Genomic DNA, 17,409 nt, shown 5'->3' on the forward strand with positions numbered 1-17,409 from the left:
CACGACCACGACCCACCCTCCTCATCCTGCACAATATCAATTATCGGGCTTCAAGTGTCGCTCAAGTGTCACGTCAAACACCAAACACAAACTACCGAGCAAAGAGCATGGAGCATAGAGCATAGTATTGAGTATAGAGCCCTGAGCTAGAGAACCCCAGGAGCAGAGCCTCCCCCGCGAACACATATGACAATCCAGTTTCCCGCCCAGAGGTTGGCTGCACTTTCCGCCAACGCCATCCGAGCATCCGGATTCCGGACCTGGTTTCTTGTCGTCCTCCAATACGGATATGTAAGCAACATTTTGCGCTTTTGACTTTGATTGATTACAAAAGCAATTGAGCATATCGATGCGAAAAAAAAAACGAGAGAGAATTGAGCAAGGCACGGCTTAAGAATTAACATAAATAAAAGGCGCCTGAGACCGACACTTCCATTGACAGCTTCCGGAAAAGGGGAGGAAGGTCTGCGCAATTAAAGGAATTCAGCCCTCGTTTTTTTCCCCCAACCCAACTTAATAATGAGGGACCATGCCTGTAATTTTCATCACGCCTTGATTTACCCAATCGGTTGTGGCTGCAAGATTTCTGAAGGAGAGTCCTGGAGACATGCCTGCCATTAATTAGCGCAATTGAAATGGGTCCGCTAGCATGCTTTGAAAGCCTAATGAAAATAAAATTGCAATTAAATTTAATTGATAAACTAATCAACAAAGGTCGACAGGCGTTGATTGATGGTTCCAGCACTAGGGTGGAAATATATATATTTTTTATAAAAATGTCCGGTTCTTTAAACGAGTTTCAAAAGATAATTGGTATAGAGTTAAGATTCATGGGGAAAATTTTAAAAGTAAGTCAGGTATAAGTTCAAAAAGAAACTATTAAAAACAATGGTATTTCGTTGCTTTAATTCTTATACGATTTTTACAATGTAAGTAAATAATTTAGCATTATAAAAGAGCACTGCAAATTATGCATTTTAGAAACAAAACATTTCTCAAGCAAATTATAATTTTCCAATTAATTTCTTTGGTTTCACTTAATCGACTTTGAAGACCAGATAAAACCGAAACTAAAACTCTATCCTTAAAGGGTATACTAGCTAAGGACGAGTCTACGGACATACGTGTAAAATGGTAACTTAATGTGCGGCCATTGCTACAGTTTGCCTTTTGCTTTACTTTTAATTACCAACTCAAATTACACGCAGCAGACAGGAAAAGCGGAACAGCTGCTCGACTTGTACATTGGCAGCGGAAGGCGAAAAGCGGAAGGCGGTACGGGAAAGCGGAAAGCGGACAGTGCCGGGGAAATCGGGATAGCAATTGCAATCGCAAAAACCTTCTAGGAGTCCGAAGGCAACCGCAGGACTCCACTGGCTACACATACACATGCACACACCGTCTCCAGACCATCGTTTTCTGCACATTTCATTACAATGCCATTGTATTCAAATCCTATTATAAAGCGTAAAACATGCAATGGGGGAATGGGGGAGTGAAGTGAAAATGCCATTGAAACTGATACACTGAGAGCAAATATCAGGAGTATTAGGTAGTACTTTTATCAACTTAACCCTTTAGTGTAAACTTACAATAATTAGTTCAATGAAAACAAATAAGTTTTTTGTTGTAAGTATTTAAGATTTTGAAAATGTTTTTTACAAAATTAACTATTCCAAATAAAATCCTTCAAAAACCCAAAGATAACATTAACTTTCGTCACTCTTTCTACTTTTTTTATGTCTTAAAACAATATTTAACTATTTCGGCCATGTTTAATATTCAAATACTTGTAGTATCAGGTAGTACCTTTATTAAAATGTATTCTCTGATAAATGATCTTACTTTATGCTTTATTGTAAACTTACAATAATCAGTTCAATGAACACAAATAAGTTTTTTGTTGTGAGTATTTAAGTTTTTGAAAATTTATTAAGAATATTAACTATTTAAAATGAAATCCTTTAGAAAACTCAACGATTACACTAACTTTCAGTACTTTTTCTACCCTTTTTATGTCTTAAAATCAAATTAAACCATTTCGGTCATGATTGATATTAAAATACTAGTAGTAACAGGAAGAACCTTTTACAAAATGTATTCTCTGGTATATCAGATCAGATTCAGATCTGAATGGTGTGATTGGAGAGGCCTCCAGCCTGAATCAATAAGGAATTTTCATACAGCCCATCCATGAATTTCCATACAGTAAGCGTTAGAAAACCTGAATTCGGATTACCCGAGGAATTATCCGGGAATCCTTAAGAAATCCTGCTTATAACACTATATAACTTTGGGACATAAAGTCCTGTAACTCCAGTCTCATAAGTAACTTGCATACGATCGACTTTTGATTATTACTTTGTACTTTCTAGCAAGATTACTTTGATGCAATGGAATCTATTTTAGAAAATGATCTTTTCTTGAAATGAATCTCAATTTTTTTCCCCTCTGTGTGGCAACATAAGGACTGGGTGGCATAGTGCTTTGCCCAGGACTCCATGTTTGCAGCACGTTTCCACTTTCGCACTTGGTAAACATAAGTTGCCCACCACACACACACACACACACACACACACACACACACACCGAGGCGAAGAGATTGTGCCCCATCCGCCACACTCCATAAAATAATTACCAACACCAGGGCAGAGGCAGGAGCTCTTCTCCGGTATCTGTGGGAATGGGTCCGGGGAAAAAAGGATGGGTTTGGTTAGGATGGAGGTGCATGAAGCCGGAAGACTTCTATTACAATTGCCGCCTGGCGAGCTATGGAGCTATGGTTGCCACAAAGAGAAAGAATAGTCTGGCTGGATCCCCGAGTAAAATGGCTCGGACGTTAACCCATTGCTGTCTATAAAGTATCTAAGTAATTGGTAACTAACTAACAAATATTGGTATAAATATAAGAACATAAACATATAAATGCTATATATATTACCTAACAAAAAATCTGAACAATTTTTAAAATAAATTTCTAAACATATTCTGTAATAAATAAATAAAATGTTTCATTAATTATTTTGGTTAGATTGCAAACAATTCTACATCTTCAAGTTTATTCTAAAGAATTTTTCATAGAAATACACAATCATTAATTAAAGCTCATAATTAAAGATCTTTGATATTAAAATCATTATCGTAATCAGTAATTTTAATCGAGAAATTGATAAATTTGAAGATTTATAAAGTATTGTCAGAAATCTTAAGTGATCTTTCCATCTGCAATGGAATTACTCCAATCGAAAGAAAACCTCTAAGTATAAAATAAACCCAAATTGACTCAATTAAAACCATAAATAAAACCCAAAATCAACTTCAATCCGAAATTAAAACTTCTGTCATTTGTTTCGATTCGATGTTGTAGAAATTCCAAACTTTTTTGCCTGAACTTTTGACCTGTACTTAAGCGCATGCGGAGTTGGCGATTTTAACGGAGGATCAGTGAGAGGAACCGTGATGGAGGTCTCTATGGGACACCAGAACATATGCTGCGACGGCTGCCAGAGGCTGGAGTTCCGAGGACGACGCTTCCGCTGCATGCGCTGTACGAACTATGACCTTTGCGGCGATTGCTATGACCAGCGTATAGAGACGCAGGCGCACAGCATCGATCATCCCATGCAGCTTATACCGGAGCCTGGCCAGGAGCAGGAGCTGCTGATCGGCAGCGAAATGCTCGAGCTGGTGCACCTGTCCAATTGCTACACCTGTCCCTATTGCGGCCTCTTCGGGTGCACGGCCAAGCAGCTGATCAAGCATGTGTATGACCAGCATCGCCTCTCCGAGGGCTATGTGGCCTGTCCAATGTGCGCCAGTCTGCCGGCCGTGGAACTGCTGGCGATCCGCAACCTGTCACGACACCTGCTGCTCAACCACATCGATCAGGCCAATCAGCTGGAACCGGATACGCCGCCATTGCGCCGGATATTGACCAGAAGTTTGCAGCGCATCCGGCGACGCCGTCAGCAGCAGCAGCCATTATCGAGGGAGAGTGCTGCCATTTTGGCCATCGATGACATTGATGCCCTGCCCTCGGAGTCCCAGGATCGCGAGGAGAATGAAGAGATCTTCGGCTCCAGCGAGGACCCTTCAGCATGTCAGCCTTCCGAGGGATTTCTTCTTAAGAAATGGATCGCGGAGCAGGAAAGCCTCTCTCGGGATACGGAAAAGTCTGTTATTCAGAGGCATCGTCATGCACTCTTCACAGAGCATCTCCTGCTATCCATGCTGAGTGTCGAGGAGCTGCAGTTGCCAGAGAAAAAGCGACCTGAGAAGGAACGGAAGCCAAAACATCAACAGGGACTGTCCACGGTCATGTCCTTAATGTCCTTGCCATGGACCAGGCTGAGGCAGATCTCCCAGTGGGAGGGGAAGAGGCTTTTAAGCTCCACCGAGGGTGAACTCGAATTGGATGCTCTACGGGATCAGACAACCTGGTTGGAGAGAGCTAAGGCGGGTACAGAGGAGGAAGAGGCCATAGACTAAAAGGCTTTGATCGGGAATTGGCAGAAAAGTGCAATTTATATTTTCGTTTTTCCATTTTTTTTCGGGACCAGACATATATATTGTTTGTGTTTGGTCCATTTTAAATGCGAAAACGGCAAAATTTATGTGGAAATTATATTTTTAATTGGTTAAATAAATTATGTATCTACCTATTTACTTTTATGCCTTATCTATTCAATAAAAAAGCGGTGGAAAATTTGTTGAATTCAAGAAACAATAGATGATTCCTTAGAAATAATTAGTTTGGGAAGTCATTTCAAACTTGGCTTCAAATTCAATCATTAATAAAATAGAAATATATAATATTTCAATTTAATATTTCTTGCATTTGTTTTATTTTAAAAATTCCTTTTTCCAAATTTATGAGTCTGGAGTCCTTTACCATCCGAATCCTCCTTGCTGCTGCTGCTGCTGCTGTTGCTGGTCTCCGAATCCACCGAATCCACCAAATCCTCCCTCCTGCTGCTGTTGCTGTTCCTGTTGTCCAAATCCATCGAATCCCCCTTGTTGCTGCTGCTGTTGCTGCTGTTCACCACCGAATCCACCTCCAAATCCGCCGCCGAATCCTCCATCCTGCTGCTGCTGCTGTTGCTGTTGTTGTCCTTCACCACCAAATCCGCCTCCGAATCCCCATTGAGGAGACGCGGCAGCCAGGGCAAAGATCGCCAGGAATACAATCTTTGAAAAATAATTAACACATAAGTCCTGTGATCCTCCAAGGAATACTACTCTTAATTACTCACTACAAATTTCATGGTGCTTATATTAAGACTGATATTTGTGGTACTAATGTCACCTTTTGGAAGCTGGGCTCTTTTATACTCTCTAGCAATCGCATTGTTTCGTCAATAGCCCAAGGTTTAAAAAAGGTCGCACACAAGCAATTGAGTACAACATTTTTGTAGAAAAAAATATTAATAATATATAAAAATTTCCACAAGTCTGACGACTGTCTGCCACTGATTAGAAGACCTCGCCGAAGTTGGACAACCCTTCAATCTGACTCATTTCAGCATTTAAAAGGTTGTTCTAGTTCCTATCTCTTATGCTTTAATCTGAATAAGAAATATGTTTTACTAGCATGCATAGGCATCGTGCTTTATTTAATATAGAATTGAAAAAAATATATATGTACGTTATATATAATATTATTTAATCTTAGTTCTGCGATAGTATTTACGGAACTTATATTCTTATACTTATTGTTTCATTTGTAATATAATTCCATAATAGGTTTAAAGTTCACCACAGACTTATTGTAGGTACTGTACAAAGTAGCCAAAAAGTAGTCTACATCAATGTTATAATCCAAGGAAAATATTTTTAATACAATGCCCCACATTATACCATACGAATATAATTTGTAAAAGCTAAGCTTTAGGTATAGCTTTGGGTTAAACAAAATCATATTTATAAAAACAGAAAAGCTTAGGTTGTAGGTCTTTATCAACAAACTATTTTTAGTTTTGTCAATATTTTGCCATGTTTAATTCTTTTGCATTCTCATCACAACAAAATAATTTAAATGGATGGAATTCGTTGAGAAATAATAATTATTATTAACAAATCAAAAACCTAGTTTCCACTGTTTTATATTTTTATATTTTGTTTTCATTGTATTTGATTTCTGTTTTATTTAATTCATATGAAAAAAATTTTTGCGTTAAATTATTTTAACACTTAAAGACAAACATATAATTCCCTTTAGAAATGAAAAAATTATTAAATTTTTAATCATTTCTTTTGTTTACTTTATAATATATCAAATAATTAATAACCTTATTTTGATTTTTGAAGAAGTTCACAAAATAGTTCCTTTTTAATGGTGACGCTGCTTAATATTTTTAAATTTTTGTACAGTGTACTCAAAAAAAGGGTAAATGAAAACGAGTTTTTTTTGGTTGGATGTTGATAATACTATACATATCTGACTATGTTACAAATATTAATTTTACAAAAGGATAACTGGAGTCGTTTTAGTACGGTGTTAGCATTACTAGTTTGCATAATTTTGGTCGAAAATCAAAAATTACCTTATTAAGTGAAAGTAAAGGGTATCTTTTTTCCACTATAAAAATATCTTAATTAACCCTCATCCGTCTTAGTTGGTTTTAAGTTTTCTTTCCAGATGCCTTGACTAAGAGTTTGATCTAAATAAAGCTATTTTTGCCCAATAAAATTTAGAATGTCATAGGATTTGTTTTCAGTATTTGTTTAATTACTACTTATTTATTTACTATATTTTTAAAAACTATATTAAATGAGTCTTGCTCTCGGCATTTCGGTAAATATATCAGAGAGTAAATTGAGAACAATGTGTAAAGTGTCTTTAAAACACAAATACATTCAGGCGCAGAATTAAAAATAGACTTTTTCTTAACAAAATATGAATATATGTATATTTATAAATAATATGAAATATTGAAATATTTTTTATTTTTGCCCTCTTTGTAACAACAAATCAAGTTTATATTGAATCAATCTCCCGGAAAACAAGTATTTTTGATAACAAGCCAAAAAGAAGACTTAAAAATGAACAAAATAAAAATCTTTCCTAAAATTCAACTTTGCCCAATTCTATGCTATTGCAAATAATATCAGAAATAGATGGGACATAGTCTAATCAGTTCCAAATTGAACAAAACAAATTAATAAAAGTAAAGTTCAAGTTTATAGGTCTTAGCCTCTGAAAAGATTTCACTCTTGTCGGCGTTGTGCAGTCTCATCACAGAAAATTAATCAAAGTGCGGCAAGTAAGTAATAATCATTAAAAACAAATTTCGAAATACGGATTTGATTGCGTTGTTTTTCTTTTTCAGAGCAAACATCACCGATCACTGGGTATATAAAGGCTTTGCCGCTGGACAATTAGTTAGAACGTTTTCTGAATAGCAAACAATTCACAAACCAAGCAAAATGAAATTCTTCGTAAGTCTCTTGAGGTCTTCTTGAGTTCATTTTCAAAGGATATTGCTAACCCATTTATGTTTATTCATATTTTAGATTGTTTTCTTCGCCCTGATCGCTGTTGTGCTGGCTGCAGGATATGGCAATCAAGGACATGGCCAGCAGGGTCATGGCCAGCAAGGATTCGGTGGTGGACATGGCCAGCAGGGACATGGCCAGGGTGGACACGGTCAGCAAGGATTCGGAGGTGGACATGGCCAGCAGGGACATGGCCAGCAAGGATTTGGACAGGGTGGACACGGTCAGCAAGGATTCGGACAGGGTGGACATGGCCAGCAAGGATTCGGACAGGGTGGCCATGGAAACCAAGGCGGACACGGTGGACGCTACTAAAAAGGATAACCTGATATGATTCTGAAAAATAAAAAAAAAACTTTAGTCGAAATCGCTTTGATCGTTTTCTTTAATTATTTATTTATTTCCGCCTTTTTTATAGCAATTTGTTTAATTACTCCAAGTTAATTTACAGGAGTTGGAAGTAAGTTCTTAATAATTCACTTTTCGAATATTAAATCCTTTAAATATAAGAAATAATAGTTTCGATCTAGAGTTTCTGATACCCTCGAGGCACATTTGTGTTCCTCAGTAAAAAAATTAAAATGTAATGTAAACTAAACAAAACCTATTTATTAAGCAAAAAAAATAATAATTTGACTTTAAAATATTTTTAAAGTGTATTTTCCGACCCCTATCTGTACAATCTGACTTGCAAACGTAGCGGTTGTGTACAATTTATTGGTTTCCAAGAATTTTATTATCTCATTAATTATTTATTTTACTTTTTCTTAAATAACTCGTATAAATACGGGAGATTTGTGGGAAAATATGAGCATTTGCAGTGTGAAAATGTATTTACTCGTAAGTGAAAACAGCAGGAATATATTTTTAATTGGCGAAATTATCCATTTAAATTTTCTTCCAACAGGAGATTTGTATAACACTTTTGGGTGTTGCGTCAATTTGTGGCGGAAGCCGACAGACTGAACTCTACGAGGGAAGCGGTGGGGGATCGTTCGAAGAAGGGGTGTTCGGTGGACAGGAACAACCAGGAAACTGGAATAGTCCCGGACCTGGGCAATATCCTGGAAGCTGGAACAACCCCAGACCTGGACAATATACTGGAAGCTGGAACAACCCCAGACCTGGACAATATCCTGGAAGCTGGAATAATCCCAGACCTGGACAATATCCTGGAAGCTGGAATAGTCCCGGACCTGGACAATATCCTGGAAGCTGGAACAACCCAAGACCTGGACAAAATCCTGGAAGCTGGAGTAATCCAAGACCTGGGCAATATCCAGTCAAAAATTCAGGAGGAACGGAAGATACAAACAATTTTCCGAACAAATATGAAATCATTGATCTCAGGACTCGTTCGTATCCCCAGCCATATTCCTTTGGACGGAAATAATGATGGCTTTTAGCTTTTAATTAAATTGTCATCCTATTAATAACATTAATTAACAAGCAACTTTTAAACTGCGTTGTAATAAAGTGTTATTTAACTTTTACAAGTTACATTTAAAGATTTTAGTCAAACTGATTAGAAATTTCCTCTTAAATAGCTGTTGTTTTATGTTTATTTTTATATTTATATAGGTAAAAGTGTGGCTGCCTCCGCGAGCTACACAGATAAGAGATTAGAAGCTTAACTGGAAAGGGTATGGGTTAAGAAAGGTCACACCTATCAGGTTATACGCATATATATGAAAGTATTCTTTATTTCTAGTATATGGGATTCCCAATAGCATCTTGTAAACAAAAAATGGAAAACAAATATATGTATATTTTTGCAGATCTGTTCTTAACAAAAATGTTGTTTTTAAAACAATTAATAATTGTTATTGCAATATCGTAAATTATAATTTCAAATGCATATTGAGTGTTCGTTGCTAAAAACAAAGTAATTTATAAATAATAATTGTATTTATTCTTTGGTATATTTAGCAAATTTTTGAAAAATTAATAAGCTAAAGGTAAAAATGGATTTACAAATAATTATTTTGAGGTTTTATTTAAACTTTCAGCTTTATTGCCAATCCGCCACCTCTTTTTAAATATTAGGAAAATTAATTAATTAATCCAAGTAATAAGTGAATTAACTAATTAATCCAAACATACCAGCAAATCAAGGTTTTATTGTCAGATTTGTTAGTACGTTAATAAAAAAGATTAAATAAATAAAAATAAATTTGTGAAAATTAAAGAAATCTACAAATTCTAATTTTTTTTTAAGTGTTTTATTTATTTTTCAGTGATTGTGAATTAGCAAAATGGTATAGTGGTGCTCTAGTTGACGGCTCCTGGTGGTGGTGGGGGCTGTCCGGCGCACCAAGGCGTGCAGGGCGGCAAGGTAGTGGGCGTGGCTGGCGCCGGACGTGCCGCAGCCCCGGCAAATAGTAGCGATAGGAACAGAAGCTGGGTAAGGTAATCACAATTGGAGGAGTCAATAGATCAGATCAAAAACACTTTTAATAAGTATTAAAAAAAAACGTACACAGCTCTTGATGTCCATTGTCGAATGTGGATTTGTTTTGAATCTCGTCGAAGCGTGTGCTTGTTTATATAGCAAGTTTTCTAATGAAAAATCGATTGTTTCAACACTTGTTTAAGTTTAGAAAATATAAATGTACAGAGAAAATAATATTTTTATGTTTAGTTGTCAAGTCTGCATTAAAATACATTAAATGTAAATAATTATGTTACTTTACAGATTGGTTATTTAATATTTTTTTAGTTCTTTGTTATGATTAATTATTTTTTTTCATTTTTAATTATTTATTTGGCTAAAAGGTATATACATTAATAAAAGAGATATTTATATTTATTATAATTGATTGGCATTTTTTAATGAATTATCCGTTTGATATGATAAAATTGATATAATTCCTAGAATTATGTTAGTGGATATAATCCTTTTGATATGTTAAAGCCAGGAAAATCTATATGTGTTTTAAAAATAATTTAGAATTTATATATGAATATTTTTATATGACATTTTTTATACTTAATATACAAGTTGAGGCTTTGAATACCAAATTTATATTATTTTTCTTTGTAGTATTTTTTTTAATAATTATTATTTTATTATTATTATTATTAACAGTTAAACGAAAATTACAAATTCGCGCTTAACTTATAAATAGAAGCTATAGCAACTAAGGCCTTAAGCTAGTTCGATTTAGTATTTTTGTATATGTACACGGTATAGTTTTAGTTATTGGGATGGAAGCTTATGTACAGGGGTTTGTTTTTTTTTTTTTTTTATAATATTACTTAGATATTGCTTATGTACAGGCGTTTGGTTTAAGATAATACTACTTAGGTGTTACATTATAAATTAAATTAAATGGTAAAGCTTTGTGTCTTTGAGAAAGTCTATTGTTTTGTTTAAGTTTTTGTAGGATGTGATTTCCTCTAAAGTTGATTCGAGGTGTTTGTTTCTTTGGCTGCTGTAGAGAGGGCAATCTATTAGGATGTGGGGAATTGTAAGGGTTGTGTTACAATTGGGACAGAGTGGAGGGGGGGATTTATTGAGGATATGGTTGTGGGTTAACTTGGTGTGTCCGAGTCTGATTCTGCTAAATTTCTGAAAGTCTGTTCGTAAGGTATTATTGATTATTTCAGGAGAAGGTCTTATGTGGCTAATTAATTTGTAGTATGGTGATGTTTTTCTCAATGTCCTTTTGTTTAGTATTTGTGAGTTTTGTTTGATGTATTCATTTATATCTGATGGGTTATAGTTGCGTTCAGTGATTAGAGGGAAATTGTGTGCGTTTTTAGCTGCTTTGTCTGCATTTTCATTTCCTTTTATCCCGCTGTGTCCGGGGATCCAAAGCAATGTCAGTTTGTCCGTTTTGTATTTTCCTACTATGTTTCGAATTGAGTTTGTGTAATAGTTTTGGTTGTTGGTGTTATTAATTGCTTTTAGTGAGGATAGGGAGTCGGTGCATATAACGTATTTTCCTCTATGTCGGCTAGCATATAAGCATGCGGCGAGGATTGCCGCAATTTCCGCAGTAAAAATGGAAGAAAATTCGGGGAGAAGTTTGGAAAGGATTATTTCGGTATCAGTTGTGACACTGTATGATACGCCTATTGGTGACTTGGAGCCATCGGTGTACAGAAATGTATGGTTTTCCATTGAGTTAAGAATTTCCTTAAATTTTTGTTGATAGGCAACTGGGGGTGTGTTGGTTTTGCTGATTGAACTTAAGGAGGTGTTGGTCATTGGCTGCTTATTTAGCCAGTTGGGTGTTTTTTCTTTTTTGCTCGTTATTGGGGAGAGTGGAATATTTAGTTTGTTACATAGATGAATAGTGTTGTAAAGGGTGGAGGCTATCTTTGGCACTTTTTTAGCATTAATAATATGTTTATATATTTGTTCGATGGGTGAGTGTTTTGAGTTTAAGATAATTTTGAAGTTTTTTTGGGTAGCATGAATCTCTCTAAACTCAAGGGGAGTTATATTTGCTTCTATTAAGAGATTATTTATTGGTGTTGTACGGTGAGCAGAGAACGCAAGTCGGATGGCTGAGTGGTAGAAAGTTTTTATTTTGTTTAGGATGGACTTTGGGGCTTTTCCGTATAGGTGAATTCCATAGTCAATTTTGGTCATTAGGATTGTTTTTACCACGTAAAGGATTGTGGTAGTGTTGGTTTTGAACCTGTTGTTGGATAGACACTTGATTACGTTAAGCCTTTTTGTTAGTTGCAATGATAAGTTTTCAATGTGGTTGTTCCATTTGTATTTACTATTTATTGTTATTCCTAGCAGTTTTAGTACTTCTACGTTTTGCAATGGAATATTGTGTGTTTGAATCGAAAAGTTACAGTTCCTTTTCCTGCATACATGTGAGTGTTTACATTTGGTTTCTGATAAAGAGGCTCCTGAGTATTCACACCATCTTTGTATTTCTCTAAAGAGTGGATTTATGTTAAGGTTATTAGTTTTTTTGTTTAATTTGTAAATAATGGTGTAATCGTCTGCGTAAGCCGTGAATTGACAGTTGTTTTGTCCGCTTATTATTTGGTTGGGTTTATTGTAGGCTATGACAAAAAGGATAACCGACAAGGGTGAGCCTTGTGGTATTCCATTATCTAATGGTCGGGAATATGAATAGGCTTTATTGGAAAGGACTGTAATTTTTCTTTTGGTAAGGAAGTTAAATACGTATTTCGCCATCATTGGTCCTACTTTCCAAACTTTGAGCTCGTCGATGATGGTGTGGATGCCTATCCTGTCGAATGCTTTGGTGAAGTCTAATGAGATAATGGAGACGTGGTTTTTGTTTGAATCAGATACTGATTTTCCCTTTTTGAATCCAAATTGACGGCTGTCTAACAGTTTGCCGTTTGTAGCAAGCCACCACAGCCGTTTAGAAATGATTTTATCTAAAACTTTTGCTATGCAAGGGTTGAGGGAGATTGGGCGGTAAGAGTTGGAAGAAGTCATGTCCGTATTTGGTTTGGGTATGGGTATGACTGTGCTGACTTTAAATTGGTGAGGTATTTTTGAGTTAATAATATTGTTAAAAAGATTGAGGAGTCTTAGCATTAGGCTTGTGGGTAGGTTTTTTATCTTTGGGTAGCTAATACGATCTCGGCCAGGGGTTTTTCCTTTTAATTGGTTGATGGAGGCTAACATTTCGATCATGGTAATGTCCTTTTCGATACTATGTGCTATTTGGGATGGGGTGTGGGATATGTTGGGGTTAAGGTTATTTTTTTGTTGTATGAAGGTTGGGTGGAAAGTACTGTCTAGCGCTGAATTCGACCAGTGGTCAGTAAGAATGTTAGAGATTTCATTTTTGTCGAGAATGTTTTGTGTTGGGTTATTAGGGTCTGTGAGGCAATGGATATTGTGTCGAGTTTTCAAGCCGCAAAATCGATTTATGTTTGACTATATTTTGGAGATAGACGATTTTGGATTTATTTCGGCAGTTAAGTTTTGAACAGATTTCCGTTTCCTAATCTTAATTTCCCGTTTAAATCTGGCGTTTGCTTTTTTGTAGGCAAGTATAGTTGTCATGTTAATGTTTCTTTTAAGATTCTGCTAACATAAGTTTTTTTCATTCTTAAGTTTTTGAAGGTTTTGGTCCCACCATGGGACAGATTTCTGTGTCTTAAATGTCTGTGTTTGGGGGATGGTTTCGTTAGCTGCTTGTATAATTATTTTCGTTATGTTAGCTGTTTCTTTATTGACGTTTAAGCTAGGAGATCTTTTAATGGATAGTTTTTCGGAAATTTTCTGAAACAGTGGCCAATTTGCTTTTTTAAGGTTAAATCTTGGTCTTTCAATAGAGACGGTGTTGGGTTCATCAAAATTGTCGATATGTATGGGGTAGTGATCACTTCCAGCTAGGAAGTTATCTGTATGCCATTTAGAGTTGATAGAGAGGGGGGGGGATGCGAGGGAAAGGTCTATGTGGGTGAGAGTATGATGTGTGGAAAAGTGAGTTGGTGAGCCATTATTGAGAGTTATGAGTGAAGACTGGTTAATGTATTTAAATATGTTGCCTCTAGTGTTGTTGGCTAGTGAGCCCCAGCTTCTATGCCAGCTGTTGAAATCTCCAGTTATAAGTAAGGGAGGTTGAATTGTTTCGTACATGTTTCTAAGGTTATGGATGTTAAAGGTTTTATTGGGAGGTATGTACGAGGAGACTATTGTGAATTTGATCTTGGAGTGGACTGTTACTGCTATTGTATCGAAGTCGGAAGCATTAATCGTGACGTTTTGTTGTTGTATGGAGTTGTGGATTAGGAGCGCCACGCCTCCATATCCGTTAGTGGCAGTATTAGTGTGGTAAAGGCTGTAGATTATTGGGATGGGGATATTTTGTATAGAGAATATGTGGGTTTCTTGTAGGGATATAATTTTAGGATTGTGGATTTTAATGAGCGTTTGTAATTCGTAATAATTATTTACATATGTATCCGTTTAAATTCCATTGAAGTACTTTTACCATTGATTAAGCTAAGTATTGTATGTAAGCCACTGATAACATACATATAAGTTATATAATTTACTCCAATTTTAAGACAAAATTCAATGCTTATCGCCTTAAGCTAAATACTTTGTACTTTGCTTTTGATATTTGGTGTAAGCCAAGTAAAATGCAGATTAAAAACTTATTCGTTCTACAGATTTATTTTAATTAATATAAATTATTAATTATAAATGTGAATATCAACTTTATACCAAATAAAAATGCCTTCTGATTCTTCCTAAAAATCTATTTCCTTCAATGGGTATTAAGCTGCTTTAAACAGCAAAAATATCTTGCAATTTATTTGAGTAGGCGATGTGCAATTGCAGGTGTATTATAGATAACACACCTGCCACATTCAAGAGGCACCTTCTGGTGGCATGCTCGAACCTTGGCTCCGAATGCCGAGTGCTTCGTAAGGAGGTCGAAGATGAAGTCAAGTGCATAAGACCAGCTCTGGACTCCACTGGGTCAGCAGTTGTTGTATCTGGAAGCTTCCGGTTCGTCACTCCTATTTAACACTGTGCTGCTGGATTGGGGGGGAAATGCGGAGGACTACAAACAATGTGCAGTCATTGAGCGCAAATGTGCCAAATAATGACTTGCAGGCAAGCGAGTGCAATTTATATGATAAGCAACCAAAATAAATGGCAAGCAATTCATTTTACTTAAATGCAGTGTGTGCAGTGCAACAACAATTTCCGACTTTTCACCCCCTTTTTCCAGGTGAGTCGTCCTTGTACGAAAAATACTTGTTTTACTGCTGCGCACGCAGCATATATCAAAAATATTCCTTTTTTTTGTGCCACAATTGCAGTCTAAGTTGATTTACTCTGGTGTTGCCTAATAATTTTGAGAATAGTAATTGGAAATGAAATAAGCACTTTTAGTGCTGGAATTACTGGGTGGAAGAGAGCCTTAAATAGGTCTTAACTAACTCTTGAATTAAGTTGAAAATAAGAGGAGATGTAATAGTTGTTCTCAGAGAAAGAAATATTAACAGAAATTTTCAAATCATAATATATAAATCATTAAATTTGTATTAATAAGGTTATAAGATAACAATTTTTGATAAAAGATCGATTAATTATTATTAATAATTATCGATAATTATTAAATTTGTATTAATAAGGTTATAAGGTAAAAATTTTGATAAAAAATAGATTTCATAAAGTTTGTAGGCCAACTCAAGAAATGCCATAAGATAGATCTGTACAATGGGTGCATTTTTAGTGTATATTTATATTTTTCAATATAATAAATATACATAAGGAGTAGAAGATCAAGAAAAATGCCTTTAGGAGTAGCAATCCTTGAAAAATTGTCTGTAAAAAGATAAAATGCAGTGTTCCATAGCGTCCTATTCATATGCAAAATTAATACCGAATGGCAAGACTCCCGATTGGGATTTTGACTGTGAAAGAGTCTAAGGTAAAGGATAACAGATACACTGAAATGAATATAAGATGTAAACCAATATGATACCCTCACGAAAATACAAAAAATTCTTATGTAGAAGGACTTGCAAGAGAATAGATATGATTCCAAGCACGTTTGAAAATTACTCTTATTAAAAACCATGTAACCAAGTAACATAAGAAACTGCCTTGTAGTTTTTATACTTAAGTATTAATAATTGCATTTCTTCATACATACAATGTATCAATATACAATGTAGCAAATACACCCGGTTTTTGGAAAGAGAGTTTGTGCAACAGCGATGTGCAACACATCCGTTGACCCGACAGCTAAAGTCCTGAGTCCACCTGTCCCATCATCACTCTTCTCCACACTGCAGCCCGGTGCTCCGTGGATATGTGCTGTGTCCTTCATTGTTGAAAGCTGAACCTTGGGAGCAATCAGTGGATTATGCGCTGCTTTACAAAAGCGGTACGACGCGTCGCCTTCCCAGGCGACCTATGAACTGGCCCATTCCCAGGTTGCATGCAACTCTGTTTCGGCCCCGCCCCTTTTTTCATTGTGTGCGCTGTGCGCTGTGTTGAAACATAAATTTAACTGCGAGCTCATGGAGCCGTGTGACAAGGCCGCAGGAATTCAAAACAAAAGTTGCAACAAATACCAAACACGCCATAAAGACAACAACAACAACAGCAAATACATAGACATAAATTGCAGGCTTGGCCACTCGCTCTCTCTTTCTCTCTCGGCCCATCTCGTCCTGGCAAAAGGCAAAAGGCAACCCATTCTGTCTCTGGCAAGCAAAAAGAATGACAGGAAGCCGGATGTGAGTGCATGCCTTTTGTGCATGCAACGAATTATTCAGTTGACACACAGGATGTGTGCTTTGCTGTTCATGTTGTTGCCACTGCCACTGCCGCTGGTGGCTGGTTGCTGGTTGCTGGTTGCTGGTTGTTGCCTTTATTTGCTTGCTTTTCTCAGAGGATCTGGGCCTGGATTCTAGTCCAGTTCTCCAGCATTTTCTGTTAATTTTATAACTATGGTAATTTGTGAAAAAATTAACTCACCCAAACGTTAAAAGCTCGATTTGAATACCCTTTCTTAAGGTGTTTTTGCATAGTTTCTGTAATAAAAATACAAGAAAAATACAAAACAAATAAATACAAATAAGTATTATTATTAAAATAATCTTCAATTCTTATTATAACAAATATCTAGAGATAATGCAGAATGTAGTTTTCTTTTTCTTAAATTGATATTTATTATTAAGTATATCGAGTATTATCGATATTAGTTGGAATTATTATTAAAGTTTGCTTTAATTCATATTATAACAGCTTTTAAAATCTAGGGATAATGTAGAATGTGGTTTCCCCTTTATTAAAAAGATGTATGGATTAATATTACTAGTATATCGGGTATCATTGATATTTTCGATATTAGTTAGTATTATTATTAAACTTATCTTCAATTAATGTTATAAAAAAAATCTAGAGATAATTGAGAATTTAGTTTTAATATTATA

General features: G+C 35.8%; 4 protein-coding genes and 1 pseudogene across 6 annotated transcripts; 3 read left to right on the plus strand and 2 right to left on the minus strand.

Annotated features, from left to right (window-relative positions):
- The first annotated feature begins 3,286 nt into the window (after positions 1-3,286).
- Positions 3,287-4,665, plus strand: LOC110185857 (uncharacterized). Its single transcript, XM_086830230.1, has one exon. The coding sequence runs from the start codon at positions 3,460-3,462 to the stop codon at positions 4,486-4,488; it is 1,029 nt and encodes a 342-aa protein (XP_086686356.1). The 5' UTR covers positions 3,287-3,459; the 3' UTR covers positions 4,489-4,665.
- A 149-nt stretch (positions 4,666-4,814) lies between these two features.
- On the minus strand, positions 4,815-5,264 carry LOC110185904 (uncharacterized). The gene is made up of 2 exons (XM_086830232.1): positions 5,253-5,264; positions 4,815-5,187 (listed from the first exon to the last, which is right to left on the minus strand). Exons 1-2 carry the CDS (start codon positions 5,262-5,264, stop codon positions 4,888-4,890), a joined length of 312 nt encoding a protein of 103 aa, XP_086686358.1. The 3' UTR covers positions 4,815-4,887.
- A 2,119-nt stretch (positions 5,265-7,383) lies between these two features.
- LOC110185900 (uncharacterized) lies at positions 7,384-7,861 on the plus strand. Of its 2 annotated transcripts, XM_086830229.1 has the most exons (3): positions 7,384-7,437; positions 7,513-7,701; positions 7,732-7,861. In XM_086830229.1, the coding sequence occupies exons 1-3, from the start codon at positions 7,426-7,428 to the stop codon at positions 7,807-7,809; spliced, it is 279 nt and encodes a 92-aa protein (XP_086686355.1). In that variant the 5' UTR covers positions 7,384-7,425; the 3' UTR covers positions 7,810-7,861. The 2 variants fall into 2 exon arrangements, with proteins under 2 accessions (XP_086686355.1, XP_020810573.2); XM_020954914.2 differs by having other exon boundaries at positions 7,513-7,861.
- Positions 7,862-7,984: 123 nt separating this feature from the next.
- On the plus strand, positions 7,985-8,994 carry LOC110186064 (uncharacterized). The gene is made up of 2 exons (XM_020955102.2): positions 7,985-8,334; positions 8,402-8,994. The coding sequence occupies exons 1-2, from the start codon at positions 8,302-8,304 to the stop codon at positions 8,885-8,887; spliced, it is 519 nt and encodes a 172-aa protein (XP_020810761.2). The 5' UTR covers positions 7,985-8,301; the 3' UTR covers positions 8,888-8,994.
- Positions 8,995-9,700: 706 nt separating this feature from the next.
- On the minus strand, positions 9,701-16,298 carry LOC147644088 (uncharacterized; annotated as a pseudogene). The gene is made up of 3 exons (XR_015271078.1): positions 16,207-16,298; positions 9,974-10,053; positions 9,701-9,894 (listed from the first exon to the last, which is right to left on the minus strand). The product of XR_015271078.1 is annotated as an uncharacterized LOC147644088 (transcript).
- Between the last annotated feature and the right edge of the window lie 1,111 nt (positions 16,299-17,409).

The sequence above is a fragment of the Drosophila serrata genome, unplaced genomic scaffold (assembly GCF_035046125.1).
Source record: "Drosophila serrata isolate PLE 108 unplaced genomic scaffold, ASM3504612v1 contig_231, whole genome shotgun sequence".
Classification (NCBI taxonomy): domain Eukaryota; kingdom Metazoa; phylum Arthropoda; class Insecta; order Diptera; family Drosophilidae; genus Drosophila; species Drosophila serrata.